Source organism: Gobio gobio (assembly GCF_949357685.1).
Source record: "Gobio gobio genome assembly, chromosome: 12".
Lineage (NCBI taxonomy): Eukaryota > Metazoa > Chordata > Actinopteri > Cypriniformes > Gobionidae > Gobio > Gobio gobio.
In genome coordinates, this window is record NC_137105.1 from 31,042,704 (window position 1) to 31,069,253 (window position 26,550).

General features: G+C 36.6%; 1 protein-coding gene across 1 annotated transcript; it reads right to left on the reverse strand.

Annotated features, from left to right (window-relative positions):
• Window positions 1–330: 330 nt before the first annotated feature.
• Window positions 331–19,477, reverse strand: ipcef1 (interaction protein for cytohesin exchange factors 1). The gene is made up of 11 exons (XM_079831575.1): window positions 19,365–19,477; window positions 19,090–19,170; window positions 17,081–17,117; window positions 16,616–16,785; window positions 10,369–10,442; window positions 8,764–8,835; window positions 6,855–6,916; window positions 6,638–6,732; window positions 5,785–5,944; window positions 2,929–3,110; window positions 331–1,376 (listed from the first exon to the last, which is right to left on the reverse strand). Exons 1-11 carry the CDS (start codon window positions 19,425–19,427, stop codon window positions 1,137–1,139), a joined length of 1,236 nt encoding a protein of 411 aa, XP_079687701.1. The 5' UTR covers window positions 19,428–19,477; the 3' UTR covers window positions 331–1,136.
• Between the last annotated feature and the right edge of the window lie 7,073 nt (window positions 19,478–26,550).

Consider the following 26,550-nt stretch of genomic DNA (forward strand, 5'->3'; position numbering starts at 1 on the left):
AATTAAAATAAGGCCTAATCCTGGTTTATTCTAAGCCCTGTCTGTGAAACCAGGACTAAGATTTTACTCGTCATATTGGAATTGGTGTCTTGTAATGGAGTCGTTTTCCCTGTAAAGAATCTGTACTTTTACTTAAGTTTGGTTTTCAGGCACTCTTTACACCTCTGGTCAGTTCACCGCAAAACTAACCAGTTATTGTTCATCATCACATTGACTAAAAGCATATTTCACCAATTTGGACTACCAGAATGTGGCTACAGTATGTTTTGGGTCCATTACATATTGAGCACTCTCCAGAATTTCTCAAATACACACAAACAGACACAATTTCGAAATAAAATATTAAACATATTTTTATTTACGTTTGCACTCCTTGAGCATGAATTAATTCAAAAATACCAAGTACACTTTTATACAGTTAAATCATAGACATTTATACAAAAATGTACAATACATAAAACATTGATTTACAGATGTAAAATGCTAAATTATGTACATCTTAAAAGAGACTGTCATATCAAAAACAGTTAAACAAGACTGCCCTCCTAAAAAGATGAAGCACAAACAAGTTTAGAAAATAGAAGAGAGAACTGAGCCTAGATTGTGTGCGTGCAATGGAGTGATTTGGTAACAAACACAAAGGCTGAACAAGAGGTTAGTTTGTCCTGTCTGGAATCCATAATTTGGTGAAATTAATGTATAGTCTGCATTAAAAAAAGTCAAACCAGACAATGCACCTTGTTCCAATGTCAGGAGTGATTCATAAAACCAAACTAAAAACACAATTTAATTCAACCATCTAACTAATACAAACATTCTTTTGACATGTTCTCCCACTTTTATCAAAACACTGAATGACAAATTTGACAAGAAATACATCCGATTAAAATGATTAAACTACAAAAGGTGAAATGCAGTTACTATACATGTCAAAACTGAGTTAACTATGAAGTCATTTCTCTCAGTTCTATGACATAGTTACTGCATTCTTCCTTTGTAGGCTGGAATCTGTATGTGTTTTAGAGAAGCTGCATTTGTGTCCAGGAAAGCAGTGTCGTACAGGCCCTGTGGTCATCTTCACACAGCACACATCTGTTACAGTTGGTCTTTTCCTAGTTATAATCTTCCTCTCATCTTCACAGGCTGGTCTCCGTGTAGACAGCAGGGGACGCAGTGATCGGGCCAGAGAGTAACTGGCGTTGGGGCTGAGTTTGAACCAGTGGTTTCTGGGCCTGTGGCGCCACAGCACTCTTGTGATGCTCTCCGATCTCTTGCAGCAGGAGCACATTAGCATCTCGCCAATGTCTGTATTTACAAGCGCTCAGAGACGGTTCACTCAAGACCTGCTCTATGGCCTGCAGATCAGTCTCCTTAGCCTGAAATAAAGCAAAGCAAAGAATCATTTGTTGGTTTCTTTTGTGAAACTTTATATACAATTTCCCAGAGTTAAAGTGAAGCAGCTATGTTTGTTTTATCAATACTGCCATTTAATGCTTGTAGACTAGGGTCAATAACAGATATGCGAAAAAGAAAAATCTAGCGGTGCATGTGCCAAATATATTCTTTGTATTCATAGTCGTTTCAACCCTTTATACAATTCAAACAGAATATAGATATACACCAATCAGGTTTAACATTACGTAATATAATAATGTTTTGCTCCCCATTTTGTTGCCAAAACAGCCCTGACCCGTCGAGGCTCCACTCCACGCGGTCGGTAAACTTCTGCGTTCTATCTCAGTTTATAACATAATATCTGCTTTAGGTCACAACAATAGAGTGAGTTGAGCAGAAACATTGTATTATTCTCATACTGTCACTCTGAAATAGATTAATGGTGCGCGCTGACTTTATGAAAAGCTCTGCATGGATTGAGGCGAGTGAAACAGGATCGCAAATCCCAGACTGTGCGGGAGCGCTAACAGTCCATTTCTTTGTTTGTATTGTCATTTTGCAGCATTTTACTTGGCGATGTTTTAAGAAATATTTTTATTATTGGTATTTTATATGCTCTGTTGGTGGTTTGTGGAGTAGCATCACCGTGGGGGCATATTTTTTTTATAATTCAGCAGAGGCAGGGATGCATAGACACAAATCGCACCCTGGTTATATGTAATATCCAATTAATTTAACTGGAAAGTTTTCCTAGACAAATCAGTGAATGCTTGTTCCTGATCATGAATGATGGAATACGCTTGGATCAAATACCTCTCTGAAGCATTACTAGAGATAATGTGCATTTAGTGTCTGTTAAGTGTACTGCACTTTGACATTTTTCCGCCCTGGGACAGTCTTGCCCACTTACTTCTTGTCGTGTACATGCGTTCTCGAGTGGTGCAAGTGTGGGTATTGGGACAGGCCAACCGCAGACTAAACATAAGTATTGTGAAGAACAAATTATTTGGGCAAGGCAACTTGGCTTCTCGAGGTATTGTAACACAGACCACATAGAATACTCTACTTTAAAGTGCTATAGAGGAAGTCAAATATCTAACGAAAAGAGGAAAGAGTGCACTGCACCAAGCATAAATTACATACTTTCCAACTACACTTTGTGATGATTACTAAAACATCACAATTTTACCATTGTAACAGTTACTGGTTTTATGACAGACATGTTATAGTTCCATATTGAATCTAACATCCATTAGATTTTAGTGTTCAGAAAAATTTTGCAAATTCCCTATAAAGCTAATTCTCAACATTGTATGTTTTGCAATATATGCTTATGAAGCAACATAACATCATGAAGTCATTTTTTGAATAAAAAAAACTGTCTGGCAAGTTTTTACTTTGACTGAATCTAAATAATCTTAGCTGTTTATAGGTTCCCTGTATAATCATTACCATTGAGATTAACCCTTTTAGGGCAAGCAGTAAAAAAGAAAACTTTGAACATTTGAATGTCCACATAGACATCAATCTCACCTTTAAAGTGCTGTTTAAAACTCGAATGAGGTGCAGTTTCTCATTAACGGCCTCATTTTTGCAGCGTCTAATGAAGGAGGACCTGAAGTCATGTTTGGTGGTTGGCTGTAGGGCTCCTGTGGGCGAGAGACTCGCCCGCTTGAGGTGAAGGTACAACATCTCCATCTCATCAGATGGTGGGCCTGATGAAACAATATTAGAGGAGTATTTGGTTACGAACCAATTTACAGGATACCAAACTTTGAAACTTTTCCAGGAGATCAAAAAAGCTGGATAAGAAATTTTAAAGGTCTTTATTTCATTTTATGAGGTTTTTTAACATTAATATGAGTTCCCCTAGCCTGTATATGGTCCCCAAGTGGCTAGAAATTTTGATGGGTGCAAACCGAGTTCTGGCTGTCTTTCTCTGCCTTTGAGAAAATGAGAGCTCAGACTAGCTGATCTGGAATTTTCCAGGAAAGGTTACCTCCCCTTCCACTGCTTTGCCCGCACAGAGCATTAGGAGAAAATGGATTCAGTTTATGTCAGCACAGACTTTACAATATGGATTCGACAGCACCGCGACAAACAGTGAGTAACAGTGTTCATTAATGCCTGATCTGTGATCAGTGATTTCGGATGTGTAGCTAATCATTCAAGTTCACTCAGACTTTCTTTCTAGATCGTTTAATGATCGCCGTCTTGATGCCCTAAGCATAATGCATCAGTGAATCAAGCCAGTGACTAAAACGATCGTTTCTGTTAGTAGCATGAAACAAATCAGTTTTTTAAGTTATTAAACTATAGAGAGCGATCAAAGAACACACTCTTTATAATGTCCAGAGCTGTCAATCACGCATTGCGAGTGTATCTGCACACTTGCCCAAACTACCATTATAATGAATGACGCTGTTATGCAGCACAGCGAAGCTCTTACTGTATTCATATCGATGTCCTGTTTGCTGTTAGTTGTGGTGAAAGCATTTTGTGAGAGAAAAAACGCGTTGCAATGACGAGATCACTACATTCACGCGATCAACAGACTGTCTGTCTACTCAATGCTCATCACTGCAGCTTTTCTTGTGATAGGAATAGATCCTAAAATAATGCTATAATCCACACTTTGACGGCTGTAATGGTACATTACATGTGTTACAAAGTTCGTAGAATAAGGTGGAAGACAGAGTCCATGTGACTGGGACTGTTTATTCAGAATCTCTCAGCTACAAATAAGCTCAGGCTTCCCCTAGAGAAAATAGGCTTCCCCTAGAGTTAAACAGTTAAGTTTTACCGTTTTCGAATCCATTCAGCCAATCTCTGGGTCTGGCGGTAGCACTTTTAACATAGCTTAGCATAGATCATTGAATCTGATTAGACTGTTAGCATCTCGCTCAAAAAATCACCTGAGAGTTTCAATATTTGTCCTATTTAAAACTTGATTCTTCTGTAGTTACATCGTGTACTAAGACCGACGGGAAACTAAAAGTTGCGATTTTCTAGGCCAGTATGGCTAGGAACTATACTCTCATTCCTGCATAATAATCAAGGAACTTTGCTCCCGTACCATGGGTGCCGTAGGCGCAACATAATCAACATTACCAATGTGTCAACCTGCTTGCACAGGTTTTTGTTTACTGGCTTCCATGGCTGCAATACGATGTGTTTTCCGCCAACTGGCAACCCGTGGTGTCGAAATACTATTGGGTAAATTGGCAACGTGCGTTATCGCATAGACCAAAACAAAAACAGACATTCCCACACGGAACGCACATTTCAAAGTAGAATAACTGGCTGTAGCATTGTTTTTCTGATAAACAAGTAGGCGAATTTAGGATGTTTCCTACACATCTGCAAGCATATTATGGTATTTTTATGCTTTAGTAAAGTGAAAAACTTACATACAGCACCTTTAAAGTGACAGCAGACCTAATATATCTGCTGTCTGCAAATTTAATGTTAAACACGCTCACTGCTCTTGACTGAATAACTTTTTTAACATTAATAAGGATTCATCTGTTTCATTTATACAGTGAACACTATGCAGTGTTATTTTACATTTGATTAGCCTACTTTATTACATTTCTGTACCTGATAAGCATTGTTTATTTCATTTGCATCATTGTATTTATTTGTGCTATTGCTTGTAATTTGTTTATTTTTTCTTATTTTATTCCTGACTGTTAACTTGTCTTTAATAACGTTTTACATGGTATCTAAAATGTTGGTGTCATAACTTGCCTGTTTTTGCAAAAAACTTGATTCATGGCTAAAAAATATTTATGGCCGGTAAATTTCACCGGCCATTGGCAGGTACGGGAAAAAGTTCATTTTAGGCCCTTGTATAACTATACATTGATGTCTTGCTCTGAGGCAGTCATATGTAACTGTATTTGCCGTGTGACGTCACAGAACCCGCAATATCAAAAAGAGTTGTTTTTGGAGCTTGATTAAATAAATGCCTTGTTTATAATGAGGAGGACATTTAAAGCTATGCAACTTACAGGCTTTTTCAATTCTACAATGACCTCTTATACGTTAAAAGATCAAGGAAATGATCTTTGGATTTCTCATGTCATGCCCCCATTAAAAACAAAATGTCAGAAAAAGCAGCTCAACCTATTGTGTCTCTTCAGAAGACTTGAATGAAACTTTGATTCAATATGGACTACTTTTACGATGTTTGACTTCTTGAAACTTTTGAATGAATGGTCTTTCAATGGAGGAAACTAAATCCATCAGGTTTCATATAAAATAGGTGGGGAAATTATGACAAATTTTATTTTTGGGTGAACTGTCCCTTTAAAGTTTTTTTAATTTAGCTTTGTACAATGCAGCGCTCTCATAAGAATAAAACATCTCATTCCAGTGCTCACTCACTGTCATTTCCTTTGAATTCCTGTATTTTGATGATGGGGTTGTCCTCTGAGCTGATCTCCTGCCACGACTCACTGTCTGCGCTCTGAGTCTCTGTGCGGTTACACACCGGGAACAAGTCCTGGCATGGAGAGGAAGAGGAGCAGGGAGGCGGGAGACAACCCTGAGACATGCACACACAAAAATATTTCAAATATAACAGCAATCCTTCAAAATCTCAAAGAAATACTTTTTCAAAAAAGAAACATGTGACATTAGATTTTAAATAGATTTTCCTTAGATGAAAACATATAGATGAAAACATTGATTCTTAGATGCCATTCTAAAGTTTGGGGTTGTTAAGATTTTTTTTTATATTTTGGAAAGAAGTCTTATGGCTGCATTTATTTGATCAAAAGTAAAAACAGTAATAATGTGAAATACTATTGCAATTTAATAAAAAACGTTTTTCCCGTTTTAATACATTTATAAATGTAATTTATTTTTGTGATGCAATGCAAAATTTTCAGTTTTCAGTGACACATGATCCTTCAGAAATCATTCTAATGCTGATTTGATGCTTTTGATGAATAGAGAGATGTAAAGAACAGCATTAATTAGAAATATGGATCTTTAGCAACAACATAAATGTCTTTACTGTTACTTTTGATTCACTTAACGTGTTCTTTCTGAATAAAAAAATATGACCCTACATTTTTGAAAGGAAGTTTATGTGCAAATGCATTAGACACATATATATGACCATTGCGTGGTGGTTTCACCTATTTTCACATTCAACAGCCACCACATTAGAGTTAACACCTATAGTTAGCAGTCTATTAATATTAGCATGTCTGGAAAAAGTGTGGTTACTCACATGCAGAGAGCCAGGGGTCAGCTGATCCATGAACTCCACAGACAACTCAGAGGCGTCTGCTTCATCATCATCATCGCTCTCCTCACTGTAGCACTCTAGATTCACACAATCACAATCTCAATATGACAGTGAGGCTGTCAGGTTTGGCTTTGCTGAAAGATGTGACACTCAGTGTTAACTGGGATTCCACATGTGTGTGTGTGGTGTAAATCTTTACCTCCGTTGGTTGAGTCTGTGGGCTCAGGTTCATTTGAAGCCTGGGTGAGTTTAGACAGCCATCTAGGTTCAAAAGAACATTAATTACAGTAAACCTCCCCTTATCAGATCTGTGAAATGATAGTAATGGATCATTATGCGTGTCCTCTGCCCACACAGTTTAATAGCACACCCACAGTTTTCTCTCAATGTTTTCCACTCACAGGTTTATCTCAGTATGTTTCAACAAAGCCTTACAGGAAAGTTTTACCAAAAAAAAAAAATTCTGTCAACATTTACTCACACTTGATCAAAACCCATATGATGTTTTTCCATGCAACAGAGAGGGAAATAATTTGAAGAATCACAACTAGTAATTTCCGAATGTAACATCTTCGAAGGTTACCAGTATAATTTACAGCATTATCTGGGAGAGAATTTATATCATTTATATGTAAATAAATTAATACTTTTATCCAAGGATGCATTTAATTGTTCAAAACTGACAGTAATGGTATGTTACAAAAAATATTTTAAGTAAATGTTGTTTCCACAAAAAAATTAAGCAGCACAACTGTGGTGATAAAAGGAAATGCATCAAATCAGCATAATAGAATGATTTCTGAAGCATCCTGAAGACTTAAATAATGATGCAGAAAATTCAGCTTGCCATCTCAGGAATAAATTACATTTTGAAATATAATACAATAGAAAAAAAGTTATTTTAAATTGTAATAATTTATTTCATAATAATTAATTACGTTTACATTTTTTTTTTTTTTTTAATTTTTACTTTTGACCAAATAAGTGCAAATAAGTGCATAAGATCAAGTGCAAGCAAAATTTAAACAATAATTAGACAAATAAATCAGAATTTACATCCAAATAAAATCAGCAGCTTCTGAACTTATTCGAATCAGAAAATCTGTATCGATATAGCCTAACTCCGTGGTTCTCAAACTTTTTATACCAAGTACCAGTAAAATATTTGGCTCTCCAAGTACCACCATAATGACCAACATTACAATACAGTAGCGTAGTAGGCCTAACTATTCAGCTACAGCACTGCACAGTTCAAAAACTAGGCAGTTTCTTCCTAATAAGAATATTTATTGGCGTCAGCCACTTTAAAATTGTAAATACACAGTTTGTACATTAACACGGCACTGTGCTTACATACAGGTAAATAAAATAATTAAATAATGATTAAATTAAAATGTGTTGTAAAGTTAAATTAAAACTGTACTGCACTTATATAAAAAAAACTTTACTCAAAGATTAAATGAAATGTATGCATTTTAACTTTCATTTATTTAGTGATTCCTCTGCGTACTGCAAGAGGCCTACCACTAGTTGTACTCGTACCACACTTTGAGAACCACTAACTTGTTTGAATATGCGCATATTGTCACCTTCCTAAAATAATCAAGTCAAATGACTGGGGTAATTATTTTAGGAAGGTGATGATGACAAATGAAAGGGTTTTTTTGTTGTTGTTTTTTTAGCAAATAACTGCTCAGCTTTGTACAAGGAACAGACAAATATTTATTTATATAGAAGACTTGAAATACAGCAAAAGTATATGAACTACTTTTATGGTGCTTTTTTTGTTGTTGGTCTCCATTGACTTTCACAGTATGCAGCACACTGTGCAAAGAGAACCCTGCATTTACAAATCTTCATCAAATGTGCTTACTTGCATAGTGTGCTGCAGAGAGCTTTGGTCACAGCTAAGTGTCAAAGCAGTCTGCCACACTGAAATGCAAAGATGTCACCACCCAACCAAAAACGTGCATCACATGTATGCGCAAGTGCTACATGACTAAAAAAGGTTTTGTTTTTTTCATGCGACTGTAGTATCAGCAAGTATCTCTGTATCTCTGACCACACTTGCACACAAATAAATTCATTTTATGTCTTTCCACACTCACTTGTTCATGTCTTTCATGTTATCAGCTGCAAAGTAGAGTGTCACCATGTGGAGGTGGCTTGCTTTCATTGCACTGGAAAAGAAGAAGGAATTGAATGCAAATAAAAACATACACAACCCCAGCAGTTCTCAATGATGATATATTTGGGGATGTGAGGATGTGGAAGCATTACACAAAAACTAATATGCATGACGCCAACGTTTGTCTCCTGTCTTATCTACAACCAAATCATAGTGATCAAAGTAAAGAGCTGTCACTGTATGTCTTTAAGAAGGAAGTCTTTACACAGCAGCTCAGACCACACTCAGTCTGAGAGCAGACAGTTTCCTGTGTTTTGAGCGCACATTAAGTGGGGTACAGATGACAATTCCAGTGCAGAAAAAAAATCTGATTTGTAGATTTTTGCAACCACGTAACCATTTTAACTATGATGTAGTGAGTAGTTGCCAGGGTGTTTCTTTGCTGTTTTTAGAGTGTTTTGTGATGCAGTCCCTAAGGAGCACTGTTTATTCACAGCTATGGCTGATAGTGTGCTCTGTGTGATTTCTATGACAATGCAAGGTGGTTAATAACATAGATATGTCCATGTACATGCCACATTCAACTGCTTCAGAAATGTTGACGTGTCCGCCATCTTGGAACAGTCAACATTTCAGATGCAGTAAAAAAACAAAAAATCTATGAGTTTCCCAAGATGCCACAACACCGCACAGTTTCTGGTTGTAAAGACCACCGAGATTTAAATTACTGAAGAAATGGGATAACCTTTCACAGGTGAGAATGAGTTGGTATGTGTTCACAGGTTTTAAAACTATGGTAAATTCATTTTGTTGTATTGCGACTATTGTCTATTGTAGATATAGACATTCATACATGCATATAACTATGGTTGCATACGCACAATCAATTTGTTCTCAAGGGTTCACGGACTCGCTTTACAGTGGACGGATTACATACATGTGTTGGTAATGCTTCTAGAGTATTCTGTGTGGTTTTTAAAGCCTCACTAGGTGGTTCCTTGGGGGGGTCGGAGTCTTTTTAAATGTGTTAATGCTGCTACGGTGGTCTGGGTGGTTGTTAAGCCGTTACTAGTTGGTTCCTAAGGCTGTCCGTGTGTTTACATGTGTTAAATTCTGCTACGGTGTTCCGGGCGGTTGATAAGGCGTTGCTAGGTGGTTCCTATGTCATTGCTATATTGTTGGTAGGAGATTGCTTACTTGCCCTGGTGAAAAGAGTTCACCATCTCGCTTTGATATTCTGGTCCCTTTCTGGGAATAGTTCTGTTCATTTTCTCATCCGCAGGTGAAAATCATAAAATGTAGTAGTATGCCTATCCTTAACAAGCCACATGTTTCAAGATATAATTAATTTGCATTGGGCGAGTTTCACACCAGAGTAATACTTATGGTTAGGGATTTGTAAGTATTGCCTACTATGTTGCCCAGTATGAGCAATATATAGCTATATAGCTAGCAAACTGCACTACCATCCATCATGCAGTAATTTCAGAAAGAAATGCACTGACATGATGCAAATAGGCATGTGGTGTTACTTGGTCAGTTTTTTTTAAAACCACAAACAGTCAACAATCTAGGACAAACTCACAACTTCTTCTTGCTTTCGGTAGCCTGTTCTACTGTGAAGTCCCTCATGTTGATGTAGCCTTCGGCCTTCTCTGCCTGAAAGGAAAGTGAAGATAATTTATCTCTAGAAAAGACCGGAGCCCTGTTGCACAAAGTCAGTTTCAGTGGATATCCAACTACCCAAGTATAAGTTCAGTTTGAGCAAACACTGGTTTTCTGTTCAAGAAGCAGAAATGTTTTTAGCAGAGTTCATCGGCATGATATCTTATGGTACACAGGCTGACTTTTCTAAAAGCATCATAAAACAAAAAGTACATCGTAGAAACCACTGGCACCAATGGTCTCTACAATTTACTTAAGATGGCTATGTTTTTAAGAAATTAAGCCTTGCTCTGGAGCAGGTGTTATTTTGGTTAAAATATCGCGAAACAAAACTGAACCAATCTGCTGTGAGCAAAAAGTTCTCTCTGATGCAATAAAGTCAACCCATGTTGCTCCAAAGTTAAGCGCTTCACGGCGCAATAATTTTGATTCAAAGACAAAAAGGGTTCTTGTCAGGCATATTTAAAACAAGAATCATTTGATAACATATTAAAAGACTCTATTTAAGGATCACATTGCAGCCCCAAATACTAATTTTTATTTTTTAAATCTTTATACTTGCCACCAGGGCTTGACATTAACTTTTTTGCTCACCAGCCACTGTGGCTAGCGGTTTTACAAAGTACTTTACATTTTCACTGGCCACAATTTTGACATTGAGACCATGGGAAAAAAACTGCCATATTGATATTTTTTATATTATCTCATAATTTGGTAGCAGGTATACTAGGCTGCTCCCACTTTAAGACCTGGGGCCTCATTTATAAACGTTGCGTACGCACAAAAGAAGGCGTACGCCACTCTCTACGCAATAATTGGTATTTATAAAAAGCAAACTTGACGGGAAAATGTGCGGTCCTTCACGCAAGCTCTGACCCAGGCGTACGCACAAAAATGGGTGAAATGAGAAATGGCGACACCGTCGGCAGATGGAAGAAACACGTGAAAGTGTGTGAAACTGTTGACCGTTGTGTAAAAGAAATGGCAATACTGCCTCTCAATAACATGAATACTCCACAAAGCAAGTATTACAATTAACAGCCTACACGAACACCCGTTTGATCGATCTGCAGTGTAGAACAAACAAAATCAAAACGAAAAAAAAGGTTGAATATGTTCTGCAATAATATTGGCATGTTATGCAATTCATCCTCATAAATAATATGGTAAACAGAACGAAATAATGTACAAAACTGATATTCTCGTCAATGTGTCCGTCTGGCGGAGCAGATAGGCTATAGATGCAATTAGATAGACAGATAGATAATTAGGGAGATATATAAATAGATAGATAGATGTATTAATTGTCCACTGGGGAAAGTTGTTTTCATAGTAGGCTAAAGATTTCTTCATCAGCTACGGAATCATGGTATTCATGCATATGCCTTTAGTTTGTTTTATTTTAGATAAAATATCATATGACGTATGTCTCAGCCATTCAGAAAGCTGCAAGAAATTACATTTGGACTAAACTATTTCCCATTTCCACGCAGAGAATAGGGATAGGGATTAATAGGGATTCCCCAATAATTGCCGCCAGTCTCTCATCAAGAGGGGTCAGCTCCGGTGTCCCCTTTCCCCCACCCGTGGCAGACACTCTGGCGATGGAGCGCTAGATGCTTTTTTGCCTCGACTTTGATGTCCGACCATTTCTTTTTTTTTTTCGGCCACGGTCCGAGGTTGTGAGGCTACAGCATTTAGGCGTCTGCAACCTTTTGCCACTCAGGTGCCTTTTTGGCATTAGTAATGCCCACACTGTGTCACTCCAAAACATATTTTTCTCCTCTTTTCCACCTCGCCAACGATAATTTCTACTTCACATTGAGTGAAGTTACGTTTTTTTGATTTCCTCTCTGTATTTGCCATGATTTCGCAATCGATGAATATTAACTTGTGGGCGTTTCACGGACTATTTATGGACAACTATGGGCGTGACATGAAGCCGCAAAAGCTGCGCTACATTTAGAATTGATTGTGATTTATTAAGGGAAAACTGCGTAGGATGTGCGTGCGCACGGTTTTATAAATCCGAATATTTCTGTGCGTACGCACGTCCTACGTTTCGTCCGTACGCCACTTCTGACGCAAATCCTACGCAAAGTTTTATAAATGAGGCCCCTGATGTATGGATCCGTTAAACTGTTAAGGCCCCGATATACTTCAAGATAAATCAAAGAACGAATTGATGTGACGTCATTTTGAACAAAATCAGGCCAATACAAAGTTTGTTTTGAGTTCCCTTTGGGAGTTCGAAAACAACTTGCCAAAGCAAACTTTCCGGAAAAGTTCACTCCGGCTGCTAAACACCTTCGCACCACCATTGGTCCGTGGCAATTACCTAACAGCTAGGTGTGTGCAGAGGGTCCGCCCTTCTTTCATGTGAAAATCTTTTCTGGTTAATTTGGCCTGTTCAGTCCACAAGTACACCTGGCGGAAGCCTGCGCATCGGGGCAGGGCTGAACCTGGGGCGGAGCTGCATGTGTCACCCCACCCCAAACTTACTCTGATTGGCTCAATCGTCTTTCATAGGCATACAGGATAGAAAATCTGTTTGTAGTTAGTGTAGGTCAGATGCATGGATTGATGAGCGAATGTCATCAATCCAGTAACAAAACTGTAAAAGAGAGGCGTCTAATGCCACACAAATCAGATGTGTTGTACAAAACAAATATGTTGAGCTCAGTCTAGAGCACACTTAATCTGAGAATCTGGGACAAATTCAGGTGTTTTTTGTGAATTGAACTAGCTATGTACGTATACTGTTGAGTTGTTAGCTACTGTTGAAATATTGTAAAGTGGACATGTGAACTACACGAATGTACGTTTAAAAAACAATAGGCAAAATCAAAATTGAACAGCTCCGTAACGGATTGCGAAAAGTGAGTGCAATCTATTGGCAAAACCGGATGAGTAATTAGTTGGGTTAGTAAAATAATGAAATTATAGTTCAAGTAGAAAAAAATATTTATGTAAAGAACTATAGTAAAAAAATTAAATTAAAAAAAAACCTTAAAAGTGCATAACTCTTCTTAAGTGGAAGGAAGCTATTTTTTTCCCCCTTACATGCAAGCAACCTATTGGAAAGCCCGGATGAGTAATTAGTTGGGTTAGTAAAAAATAACGAAATTATAGTTTAAGTAGAAAATAATATTTATTTAAAGAGATATATTAAAATAAAAAAGTGCTTAAAAGCATTTTGACATGATTTTGTGTGTTTGAATGGCAACGAATCGATTTTTTTTTCCATATTTATTTCTGCAAATATTGAACATAAGATTAACGTAAATCGAATTACTAGTCTTCTCCACTAGATGTTACCCTCTTATTTGCCTTGTTACAAAGGAACGAGAGGCCACCTGTCATTCGTTCATTCATTCAGTGCTTAAATGGCGGCTTCCGATGCGTTGTCGACGTTTGTAATGCTGAGGTGAAATGATACAAATCTGCAGAACCATTTGATGAGACATCACCCAGAAGTTGCAACAACCCCACAGCTGAGCACACAACCGCTAAAAAAAAAAAGATCACATACATGCGAATGCTTGCCTTGCATTATGATCATTGTATTAAACTTAAAAGACGTCTTTAGTACCTTTTATGGGTCTTGAGAGTGTACAGTGCATTGTGCCAATGGAGGCCTTTCTGAGCCATCGGATTTCAACTAAAATATCTTCATTTGTGTTCCGAAGATGAACGGAGGTCTTACGGGTGTCGAACGACATGAGAGTAAGTAATTAATGACAGAATTTTAATTTTTGGGTGAACTAACACTTTAATACGTTCACTTAAGGACGTACATTAGCCATTATAGACATATTCAAATCAATAGATAGCGCAGGAACAATAATTCAAATCCAATAGCTTACATTATAAACTGATTTTCTCAAATAAAAGTTAGTCCACATAAGTCAGCACGTTAAGGTATTGTTGTTAGTTACCACAGCAACTACTTGTGTCCAGGGATGAATGCGTGTACGCGTGTTTCTCATGTATGAAAAGTAACTGCCAAGCCTGCAGCACTCCTCTCAGAAACTGAAACCTCCGCACCTCGATCGCCCCCCGGTGGTTGGTCCCAGTATAGCTTCTAAACCCCACCCCCTCCATGTATTACAATGGACGCGAGACAAACTAAACAATCAAATTACACTTCAAAATAATTGTTTCCTACAGATGGTTTCTGTCATTTTAGGCAGTTTTTATCACGATGATTTCATTTCAAGTGTTCGTTTTTTAAATAAGTTTAGTTTTAGTGAGTTATTTGGGTGTGACGTCATGATTGACAGCTGAGATTGACGGCTTCTTTGAGTTAAGTTGTCACTGAGGCACTAACAGACCTTTTTCTGGATTTTCGGAAGGAGATTGGAGCTTAAGCTTTCATTTCTACATTTGCATAACTGATAATTTCACACCAACATAATGAATTGTTCTGCATCTGTGAGAGTGTGGGCGGGCTTTTGATAATCGCGCCTCTACTTCCTGCTCTTTACTGTGCAACTCCGGTCCCGAGATCACTAATGCGCAGACTAGGTCCCAAATCTGCGCAAGATGTCAGCGGAAGCCAATGAAGTCGCGTTGTCCATATTTTTTTATGGTCTATGGTAACTGCACACATGACGGTCCTCAAAATCGCAATAAAAGCTTGTCGTGTACTGAAAATTGCTGAAAGTCATCCAATATCGTTTTTATGTTTTTAATAAATATCAAAATATCCATAAAAACCAAATTGTATAAAATACTTCTCAGATATATTTTTTTGAATAAAGTTGCATCAAAATTGTATTGTATTAAACATAATTGCATGCATTTGAAATATAGAGATGGGTTCTGTTTTAATGTACCCAAGTGTACCTAAAGTAAAAAGAGTTTAATATACAGTTTTGTGACTCTTAATTTCTTTTTAATTACCCACTTGTAAACTTATGTTCACAGTTCTTTTTTATAAATATTGTATTCGTATTAAATCTATATTCATTGAGTTGAATCGAAATCGAACATCTGAATCGATACCCAGCCCTACTCTTGAACATGTCTCATAAATAAACCACGAAAAACTCACGAAAAAACACAAATGCTTGATCAAGGGCCTGGCCCAAGGATAGTGGCGGGAAATATCGGCCCGACCCGGCATGCGGGCAGAGAATCTAAACTCTAGTGTATATGACTGTTACTCTTTAATAATGTTATAAATTCAGTAGTTTCACTTGCACTTGCATATTTTCTTTCACAAACTTTCATGGCAGCAGCAGTTGTTCTTGCCTGGTAAATGTGTTTAAATTCTTCAAGGTTTTCAGGGAAGTGAATTGTGCTGCGTTTGCAGTTCTTAATACAAAGATCCGATCTTTTGACCTTATGCATTTTTTTGGCCCGCCTGTTTCGCTTCAGACCCGAAAGGTACGTGTCTGATTTTACACGAAAAATAATTGTTGGTGATCGCTTTACTCTGCACATGATAGACCCTCATGAATTGCCATGCAATTGAAATCATTTATATAATTCATGTAGGATAGCCATAATAAAGTAGCGCTGTAAGATTGCTGAGAAATATAATGTAGCTTTCAGAAGTGAAACGGGGCATAGGTTGAAAACCAGCTCCTGAATGTTTCTTTGTGCGTGCAATTTCTTTCCTTTATAAAGTTTCCATCTCAATAAAAAAAAGCTGTGAGCGAGCGCATACAAGCACATCTACTTGGAATTCAAAGGGGAATCGGATATTCCTGTTTATACGTAGGTCTGATGTCCGGATATCAGATTTGTATCTGATTTAAAACCACATTTGGGAGTGGCTCAGATCGGCTGCGTGTGGTGTAAAAAAAAAAAAAATGAGGATCTTGTGCGGTGTTAATTCAACCTTATAATGAGAAATGAATCAAACTGCTTGTGCGATTGTCTGTGCATGTGTCACTCTTTCAGATGCGCACACTCCAGACCTAATCATTAAACTCTGGTTCAAACCCACACAACCCAGCTGACAGAAAACATTTAAAGCGAGCGCTGTGGACCCGCTGAACCCATTTGTCAACAATAACCTCAGATATTGTTCAACCGGCTTTGTACAACAGGCTTCTCATTTCCAACATGAGATAATGAATGATTCAACGCATAAACATACTTGTTCACATTTTCCGTAGAGAGGCCACACATTACCAAGGGAAAACCACACAACTTACCGTGTCGGATGTGTACCAGTAGAGCGAACATTTCTTGAGCACAAACCAAAACTTTTTCCACCTCCAGCCCAAGAGCCCTTTGCTTTCCTTCCTTTTGTACAACCAGCCCTGACAGTCACCCTGGCCCAGGTCTTTCACCGAGACCTTTCTGCGGCTCATCACACCATCTCCTATCACAAACAACAAAACAAACACATGCAAATAAGGCAATGACAGCACCATTCTCACTGGGTTCACAACTTAATAGTACTTTGGAACATCAATAGCAAAGATATCTATGAAAAGCATCTTGTCAGCATAATGCAGTCAACAGAGTCATGATTACGCTAACAGAATCCAAATTTATCTCTTTGTACATTGTGTACTGGCAACAACAAGAACATTTTACTCCTTCAGCCAGTTTAAAACATCTATAACTTATCTTGACAATAATAATCGTCTGTTACAACACTTTTTCCTGCTTACCTTGAGACTTCTCCGCAGTAAAGTCTTGAAGAGGGTACTGAAAGCGCAAGGAAAGAGAAAGGCTGTAAATTAAGCAGTGAACTCAGCCATCAGCGCCCACAGCTCAGAGACAGCAGTAATAACACAGCTGCCTCTAAAGAAAGGCTTCACTTCCCTGTAACACCACACACACATGCCAGTAAGAGAGTTAAAGTACACGCACACACTAATACTGATATCCTCCCTCTCTCTCTTTCAAAACTCACTCACATAAAATTCTATATAGCTAGTACACCGAATGACTTTCCACAAGATTTCTTAAGATCGTTCGTTTTTTTCTCATTCTTATTTAGTTACTATGCATTCATATTATAGGAGTTCATACTCATTGACAGGCTACATGGAATATTCAGACTTTTAAAAATTTGTGTCACCGCATTACTATTTATTTGCCGAAAAGCTTATTGAAAATGGTCATAAAAAATAATAAAATAAAAACTTTAAATGGTGATCGGTAACAGCGCCTAAAATACTCATATACATAAATAATTTGTAAATTAAGCTGTCAAAATTTGGCTTTTATGTTTTAAAGTCGACATGAAATAAAATTCTATTTAAATGCATAGATCTTATTGTGAATAATTCTAGTTTCAATCTCATTTGTTCTCGTCATTTTTAAATTAAAAGGTCATAACTGCATGTTCCCCAACTAATGCTTAAGAAAACATAGTCGTTGCCCTATTTTTCTTTTTCCTCTCCATAATCCGTTTCACTCAGATGTACATCACAACACGGAAGAAAATATCTGTTTCTAACTCAGTTTAATCATGACTTTAAGGATCTTTCAACTAAACAATTTGGCCATTCTTTTACACAGCAACAGCATTTTGGGGGCCTGAAAACACAAACTTTTGAAAACCGGTTTTAAAGTGCAAGTTTATGAAAATAATACTGTTATTGTCTCTGTGTAAACCACAAAAACATGAATTTGTTTAAACAGTGATGTAATGCGCATGTGTATTACATGTTCATTCTGTAGACACGTAGAGTTTCTTTACAAAGTGACATCACCAGCTACTGGCCTGGTCGCTTGCGCAGATCCGTGTGAACGGGGATCTGTTTGACAATGCTATCGTCTATATGCAAAATTATTCTGACACCTAGTGGCATTCCTAAAATTGATACCTTTGCCGGTTTATAATGCACATTCTCTGTTTTAAAAACTTTTCTGTACATTTTGAGTAAATATTTATTTAAATTTCTAAAAATCATGCACATATTTGCTGTTATTAAATTGTATGCTTTTGGCCCGGTTGCGGTCTAAACAAGAGGTCTAGATAACCTAAACATTATTTAGTTTAGTTATGATCTACTTTCCAGTTTGTGGTTATGATCTACTTTTGAGTTTGTGAAAGTTTCTAAAAGAAGGTTGTCAAATTTAGCTAACAGTGTTTTAACAGATAAGCAATACATCACACTCACAGATACACGCAGAGTATAATGTGAAATAGTCTTCCACAGCTGACAGTTCAAAGTGCAGTTAATAGTTTGCATCATAATAGTTTATGATGCAAAAATAAAATATGATTTTTTTTAAATCAGCTCTGAAAACACTGAATGTAAAGAAAACAACATCTGCAAAATTAAAATGTAATGCAATTGAAGTCAGAAAAAAGACCATTCAGTGGCAGCTGTCCAATTATTATTTTAAAGGTTTTCTAGCAGTGTTTGCGGTTTTGTAGCTTGCACATTATTTACAGCTACTTTTGTAACAGCTACTTTTGTATTTGGTGTTGATTTGATATAATTAAGACTGAGATTTTTCACTCGACTGATTCAGTCAGTTATTTGACACAAAAATGCTGTGTGTATATGGTTAGAAAACAAATAGGCCCTCAGAAAGGTGAAATAGGATGTCACAATTACAGGATTAAAATACTTGCAAAAAAGATTTCTGATATTAGTCAAAGCATTTGTTGACCCCAAAACAACAACTTACTGAACACTGAGACTGAGGACTGAACACTTACTGCCCCTGTCCGTCTGTTGATCCTGCGATTCTCCTCTGCTGCCTTCAGAGTGGAGACCAGTATATACATGTCCTCTACCAACTGAACAAATAAAAAATAAGTCATTTTCAACGCTTTTTATATTCTAATTATTAATCATTAAGAAATATAAAGTAAGTTTGATGTTTGTTTGAAGCCTTTTTTGACTGACAAACAGATGCTACACTATAAGACTTTGAGTGATACGGTTACGCTCTTTCTTTGTGTTATTATTCTTTTTCTTTTCTTTTACTTACCTGTATCCAGCATGTGAAAACCTGCAGGTATTTTATCCCTCTGAAAATAGCTCTTGCAGACATCCTAGACAAGCTGTTTTAATACACAGATCCTTTACAAGCTGTTTTAGAGTGTTTGTGAACGCTGAGTTGGGACTTGTATGAGCCTCAAATAACGCCTTTCATTTGCATAATTGATTTAATCAGTCGCGTCTCTTCATCACATCTTTTGTCTTTAACTTTCAGGCATTAATCAGATCTTTTTCTATAATTATATTCAAGAGTAAACTGGTGGTTTGCTTAAAAGAAGCACTGTGTGTAAAGCTGCTTGTGTGTTGTTGTCTGATAAAATTCCCTGCGCTTCAGGAACCGACAACAGCGGGGCGCTATTGCATTGCAAAGATGATGATGCTCATCATGACTTTTTCAACATGCTACGCACACATATAGTTTAATCTCGTTTACTTTTTTATTTAGGCAATACGGATGATATTGTATGCCACACAAGGAGGGAGTAAATTAAAGAATTATTATGTGCCGTGTTCAACAGTATTTTGGTCATATTCTGTATGAAAACATTAATTGGAAAAAAGTATGGTCAAATAGCCTGTAAGTTCTTTATTCCCCAATAATAAAGTTAGAGAGGTATCCTTTAAAACATTACTCAGAAGAACTTAACCTGTTAAGGAGTTATTTTGAACGGTTCAAGGGGAAAACAATCTGATAATAATTTTAATGGATGTCTCTTACTTCATTTCTAGGTTATTTGTTGGCTAACATTAATACAAATTGAACTGCATGAAGTCTTTTTTCTCTCTCTATTTTTACAAGATATCATTGATTTCCAAATTTCTTTTCTTACACAACTATTTATTTTACTTTTAAGTACCACATTCATGTAAAGAAATAGGCTACTACGCCAAATTTGAAACATTTTATAAAATAAATTCAACAATATGGCACTACTTTCGACAATATCAATATTGCAATTTTACCCCTGGGATGAATTGTTTTCACCTATCAGTAAATATGCATCATATATTCTGTGAGTTGCTACTTTATATGTTTGCACGAATTTTGTAGATTTTTTTTTTTTTGTAGATTTGTAAAGTATAAAGGCCTAAAAATGGGCGGGACTTGCTAGCCAAGCTATTTGGTATGTTCCATAGACATAACATGTATTTTACATGTCTATGGTATGTTCTACCTGAAGTAGCGCTGCTCGATCAAACCGATCAGTGTATGACATGAAAGTACCTCAAGAGCGATTAGACAGCAGACGACCACATGCTTTTGAATTGCTCTTGTGGTACTTTAATGTCTACAATAATCGGTCTGCACAGCGTAGCTTCAAGTCGAACACACCTAATTTGTGGCCTCTAATTTAAAAATGAATAAGAGGAATGAGTATTGATTCTCATTACCTGGATGATCCATGACTGTCCCATGTTTGTCCTGAGAAGTAAAGCTGCCCACTGTTATTCAGAAAAATCCTCCGGGTCCTGGACATTCTTTGGTTTTCCAGCATCTTCTGCATATTTGAACCTTTTCCAACAGTGAGTGTATGATTTTAAGATCCATCTTTTCACACTGGTGACAACTGAGCAACTCATACACAACTATTACAAATGGTGAAAACATTCAAGGAAACACAATGCATTAAAAATCAGGGGGTGGAAACATTTGTGCAGGATGATTTGGGGTGGAAATGCCCCTATGCACCTGAGGGCATCTCCTAATCAATGGCTAGAATTTATCCTCAAGCACATCTCCTAGTCCTTGCTGAGTCGGATGACGTATCGCCTCCTATGAACACTATCACTTGGTAATAAGATCTCTTGTGTTCCACTAACCTGCTTGCACAGCAGTAACAAGACAGACTGACTATGCCTTTCAATATGCTTTAATCATGGAGGATCTCAGACCACTTTCAGGGAGAATCCCCTGAACAAAAATAATACAACAGTTTTTATAGAATATGAGCATGGCAAAGATGGCATGATTCATTACACCGTATTTCTCCAATATGATTTGGTTCTTTATAAGTATAATTCTCTGTTATAAGTAAAAGCGAATTTGGATTCCTTAATACTTCAGCTTGTTGCTATGGTCATGAGGTTAGATATACACTCTCTCTATAATATGCTGTCTAGTTTTGTTTCCCCTTTTGTTATATTTAGACACTAACTTTGGCCCAAGAGCTGGGGACATTTAGTTTTCAAAAGCATATAAGGGCGTTTCTTCAACTAGGGGCACTTTTAGCCATGTGAAGTTGAATAAAAAAAACTTGTTCTAAAGTCACGTAACAGTCTCATAAATTTAATTAATTTGTCTAGTTTTAAGGTCTGTAAGAGGACAAACTTAGATTACAAGAGAAAGTGTTATTATTTTTTTGTGTTATTTTTTCCAATCTGCAATGAACAAATGTCATTTCCACCACATCTCAATACAGCTATTATTTAAAAATAGAATAACTTATGCCACTCAAGAATTGTCTAATATATTTTGTGTAACTAGTTTTAGCAGTTTGTCCACAATGTACAATAATTGTACATTTGTCAATGAGATAAATGAACTGCCCTAAGGACCAAATGCTGAACGGTACACCTGTCACACTCTGAAAGTTAATATTGGTTTGTGCAAGAGCTTATTAGAAAATAAACAACAAAAATTTTTATATTAAGTAGAGCATGATCTCATAAATTGTGAATACATTTTAAATGTGTGATGAGAACTTTTAAAGTATTTTTTAAAAAATATGTGTTGTGATGGAAATGACAGGGTGTTGTGGGAATGACAATGAATTAACGTGAATTTTAAAGAAACAGTAGACAAATATAAAAAGTATTGTCATATATAATATAATAAAAAAAAATTACAGAAATATACTCTCACAATCCATATCAATTGTACTTCGTAATCATGTAATTTCCACCACACTGCCCTCTGTGGTGGAAATGTCAAAATGTGGTGGAAGTGACATTTCTGTAGTTTTTTGTGATAAAATAGAAGATAGCTTCACTGATTAGCTTTGAATTAATACTTAGCATTTCATGAATGCAAAAACTATTTAAAGGGACATTACTGTGTTGTGGTGGAAATGGCACTAATACTGTGCGACAGCTATATTTTGTATAAAAAGTAATATTGATAGTGGTTTCACATTAAATACTATAATGTATTTTAATTATTTTACTAGTGCTTAATTCAGGTGTATTAATATAGTCATATTTTTAAACTGTATTTTCATTGTTGAAGTTAAAAAGTCTGGGTGTGCGACAAGGAGAAAACAGTGATTTTGACACCTATAAGGAGGTTGAAAAGTATGAAAAAATCATAATAGAAAGGTAGTAAAAAAAATGTAAGGTGGTTTTATTGTTCGTTTGACAAAGAGAGAGGAATTTGTCCAAAATGATATGTATTTTTTAAATTATGACCAAAGAACATAAAAGTTCCCATAGTCTAAGAATCACCCATAAATGAAAAAAGGAATGTTAGTTATGATTAATAATAATAAAAAAAGCCTTAACAGGGGGTCAGAGCCAGCCCAAGGCATAAGCGAACTAAGCGGCCCCTTCGCCACCAGGGGGCCCCCAAGAGCATATGAAATTACTTGCTGCATGTTGCTTTATTGAAATCGTGAAATGGCCTTAAACAATTACTAGATAAACTGAACTTTTTTTGGAAAAAGTTATATATGCACGGATTGATTCTGACAAAGCTGCACGAGCTCGCAGCACCATTGGCTGGACACTATTAGCTTGTTAGCCAGGGTTCAAAGTACAAAGTGCGAGAAAAATCAGCGCTGAAATGGTGCTATGATCGTCAGTTGCCCGGTAACCTTTTTAATGAATGGATGGATTTGATAATGTGATATGGTTTAGTGCAAATATCTTCAAATATCTGACGTGCTGCTATGGAGTAAATTATGTGCCATAATTAAACAAACAAATCCAGCATTTTGCAAACAAACACGATCTGTTTTGCAAAGGAAAACTCGACTCGCAAACAAACAAAAATCGATGTGCAAATACAAAGGTCAGTTTGAGTGAAAACGCAGAGTAACAAATATATGTATTGTGTTTTGCAAATAATAAATGAGTGAGCGTACATCATATTTCACAAATAAATACAAAGGATCCTACAAATGGCATGAAACCTTTGAACAAATACCAAATCTAGTCCATAAAAATGCATTCCTGTCTGTTGCGCTCTCTCAGCTTGATTTTCTCACAAATGCAGTTCACGCAGATTCTCTCACAAATGCAGTTCGCGCAGATTTTCTCACAAATGCAGTTGAGCAACTTCCTCTTGCAAAACAGCAGGTGGCGCTTTGGGTCAATTTACGCTAGTCCGAGAAGCCCTGAAAAACGTTTTCAGCTGACGAAAATGAGCGGTGAACAGAGTTTCTGTCTTACTGTATCTATTATAAATTTTAATTTTATTAAGAGATTTTCATTATGCCAACCCTATTTTGATATAAAAAAAATCATAATTTAAAGATAATATTGTGACCGATCAGTGCAAAATTTGAGACATGGCTGAAAACTTTTAAGCTAGGGCTATTTTTTTCTGATTATAATGCATGCATCCATCCTCCATACCATTTATCCACTGTAGTGTAACGGGATATAAAAAATTATTTACTTTTATGTAATTTGTACATATGATGATAACATTTTTGTCGCAGAGAACATTCAAAATAATGTAAGGGTATATCGTGTCACAATATATTGCAATACAAAATTTTTTTTGGATTGTGATTAAAGTTTAGACAGATTTAGTTTTGTATGAGATATTTTAATGTCATCAAATATGGTAAATCCTGAAGGGCACACATTTGAGCTTCCATTTTTATTAAATATTTTTAATACATTAAAAATAAAATATATTTTAAGCAGAGTAGGCTATATATTATAAGCAGAATGATGAATATTTGTTTTCTACTGTCACCATTTCCCGGGGGAGAAGGACCAAGCCCAGCCTAAGTTTACCTCTGATGTAATATAACATTTAGCACTTTAATGAACTGTGTTAAAAGTGTTAAAAGTAATAATTAAAAACTATAGCCTACCATTTTAACTATTTTGGATTTGTTCAAAGTATTGTGGGTGTATTGTACTGTATTGCAAGATCAGTATTTAGTATCAAACTCAATTGTGAGATGAATTAATTATTACATGCCTGAAATCTGCTGTTTTGCAAGAGGAAGTGCTCAACTGCATTTGTAAGAAAATCTGCGCAAACTGCATTTATGAGAAAATTAAGCTGAGAGATTGTAATAGACAGGTATTTGTATGGACTAGATTTGGTATTTGTTCAAAGGTTTCATGTAATTTGTAGGATCCTTTGTATTTATTTGTGAAATATGATGTAAGTTACTCTCACTCATTTATTATTTGCAAAACACAATACATATATTTGTTACTCCTCTGCGTTTTCACTCAAACTGACCTTTGTATTTGCACATTGCTTTCTGTTTGTTTGCGAGTCGAGTTTTCCTTTGCAAAGCAGATCGTGTTTGTTTGCAAAATTCTGGATATGTTTGTTTATTTATGGCACATAATTCACTCCATATGCTGCATGTTTTGGACGCAGTACAGCAAAGCTTTCAGTTTTCTTCACAGTAACTGCTTCTCGGCAAGTAGCCTATATGTTTTGAGTCGCTCAAAATTATAATTTGGGAATGCAACATGCAGCAAACATCTTCCCAAATTCGTTAAAAGGTCTTCCTGCATGCTTCTGCCAAAATAAAAGCTGTTCAACGTTTTAAAGAAATCCATCAACATTTCTTGTTTTTAAAAAATGTCTCTTCTGCTCACCAAGGCTGCATTTATTTGACCAAAAATACAGTAAAAATGGTATCATCATTAATCCAGTCTTCAGTGTCACATGATCCATCACAAATCATTCTGATATGAGGATCCTATGTGAGGATCTGATGATCAAGAAACATTTATGATTATTGTTGAAAACAGTTGTGTAATTTTTTTTTAGGATTCTTTGAAAGCTTTCTATTTCAGATAAATTCTGTTCTTTTGCACTTTATATTCATCAAATAATTCTGGGGGGAAAATTGTGAGCATATTTAGCATTAGAGAATTTTTTTTTTTTTTTTTAAGTGTACATATCCCAGTCTGAACTGTAGTACAAGTGCAAGAATATTAAAGTGCAAGTTAACATCTGACCACTCTTGTGGGTTTGCTACTGTTACAATTAAAAACTGTATGAGGGTAAAAACATGACAGGCAGACATGATGTAAGCAATACAGCTACATCTAATAACATTGATAATGGGTGTGCGAATTATCAAGAACTGGCAATAGTCAGTCGAATTGGAGGCACAGAGGGGCCTGTAAAATAATGCGACTGACACAGAGCTTCAGTAACGAGAGTTTACTCAGCTTGGGCTTTACTGTGAACTGCAATGCATATATCAAGTAGGAGGAGTCATAGGATCGACTACGGAGGCCGGAGGGCCACTTAAAGAAACATCGTCAAAATGACAATACATTACATCTCCCCTCCTAAGCATGAAACAAAAAAACATGCTAACAAATCACTTTGTATGCATATAAAGTTATTACCAGTATTAAACATTGCTGCATTTGCTTTTTGATTCAGGAATTGACATTAAGCTTGCATACCAAAATATTAAAGAGATGTTGGCACCTTTTTTATATATATATATATATATATATATATATATATATATATAGCCTAGCCAATGATACCATTTATCACAACAATGAACTGTTGAACATAAACATGTGTAATTAGGAAGGAGAGGTTACTAGCACATCACTTCCACAAGGCGTCTTTACCACGCCTTTCCCTGACTACAAACAGAGCCTGTCGGGAGGCTTCACTACTCTGCCTCGTCTGGTAGTGTACTGCCCAGTTGACAGCGTCTGCTTAGCAGTCCCGAGTTCAGTAGGTGATGCTTGGGATGAGCTAGGATGTTCCACAGACTTTGGCTCCTCGACATTCACTGACTCTGTCGTCTCTGCCCATTGTCCATCATTAAGCCCGTGACGGGACTCGTTGGCAGCTGCTGTGCTCTTGCGAAGATGCTGAATGTTGCGACGGTAGTCTCTACTTCCACAGTCAACAACATAAGATCTTGGGGCACAGTGTGATCTCACGACAACTCCAGGAGACCATTTGTGGCTGCCAGGATGTGGTTGCATCCTTACTTCATCTCCAG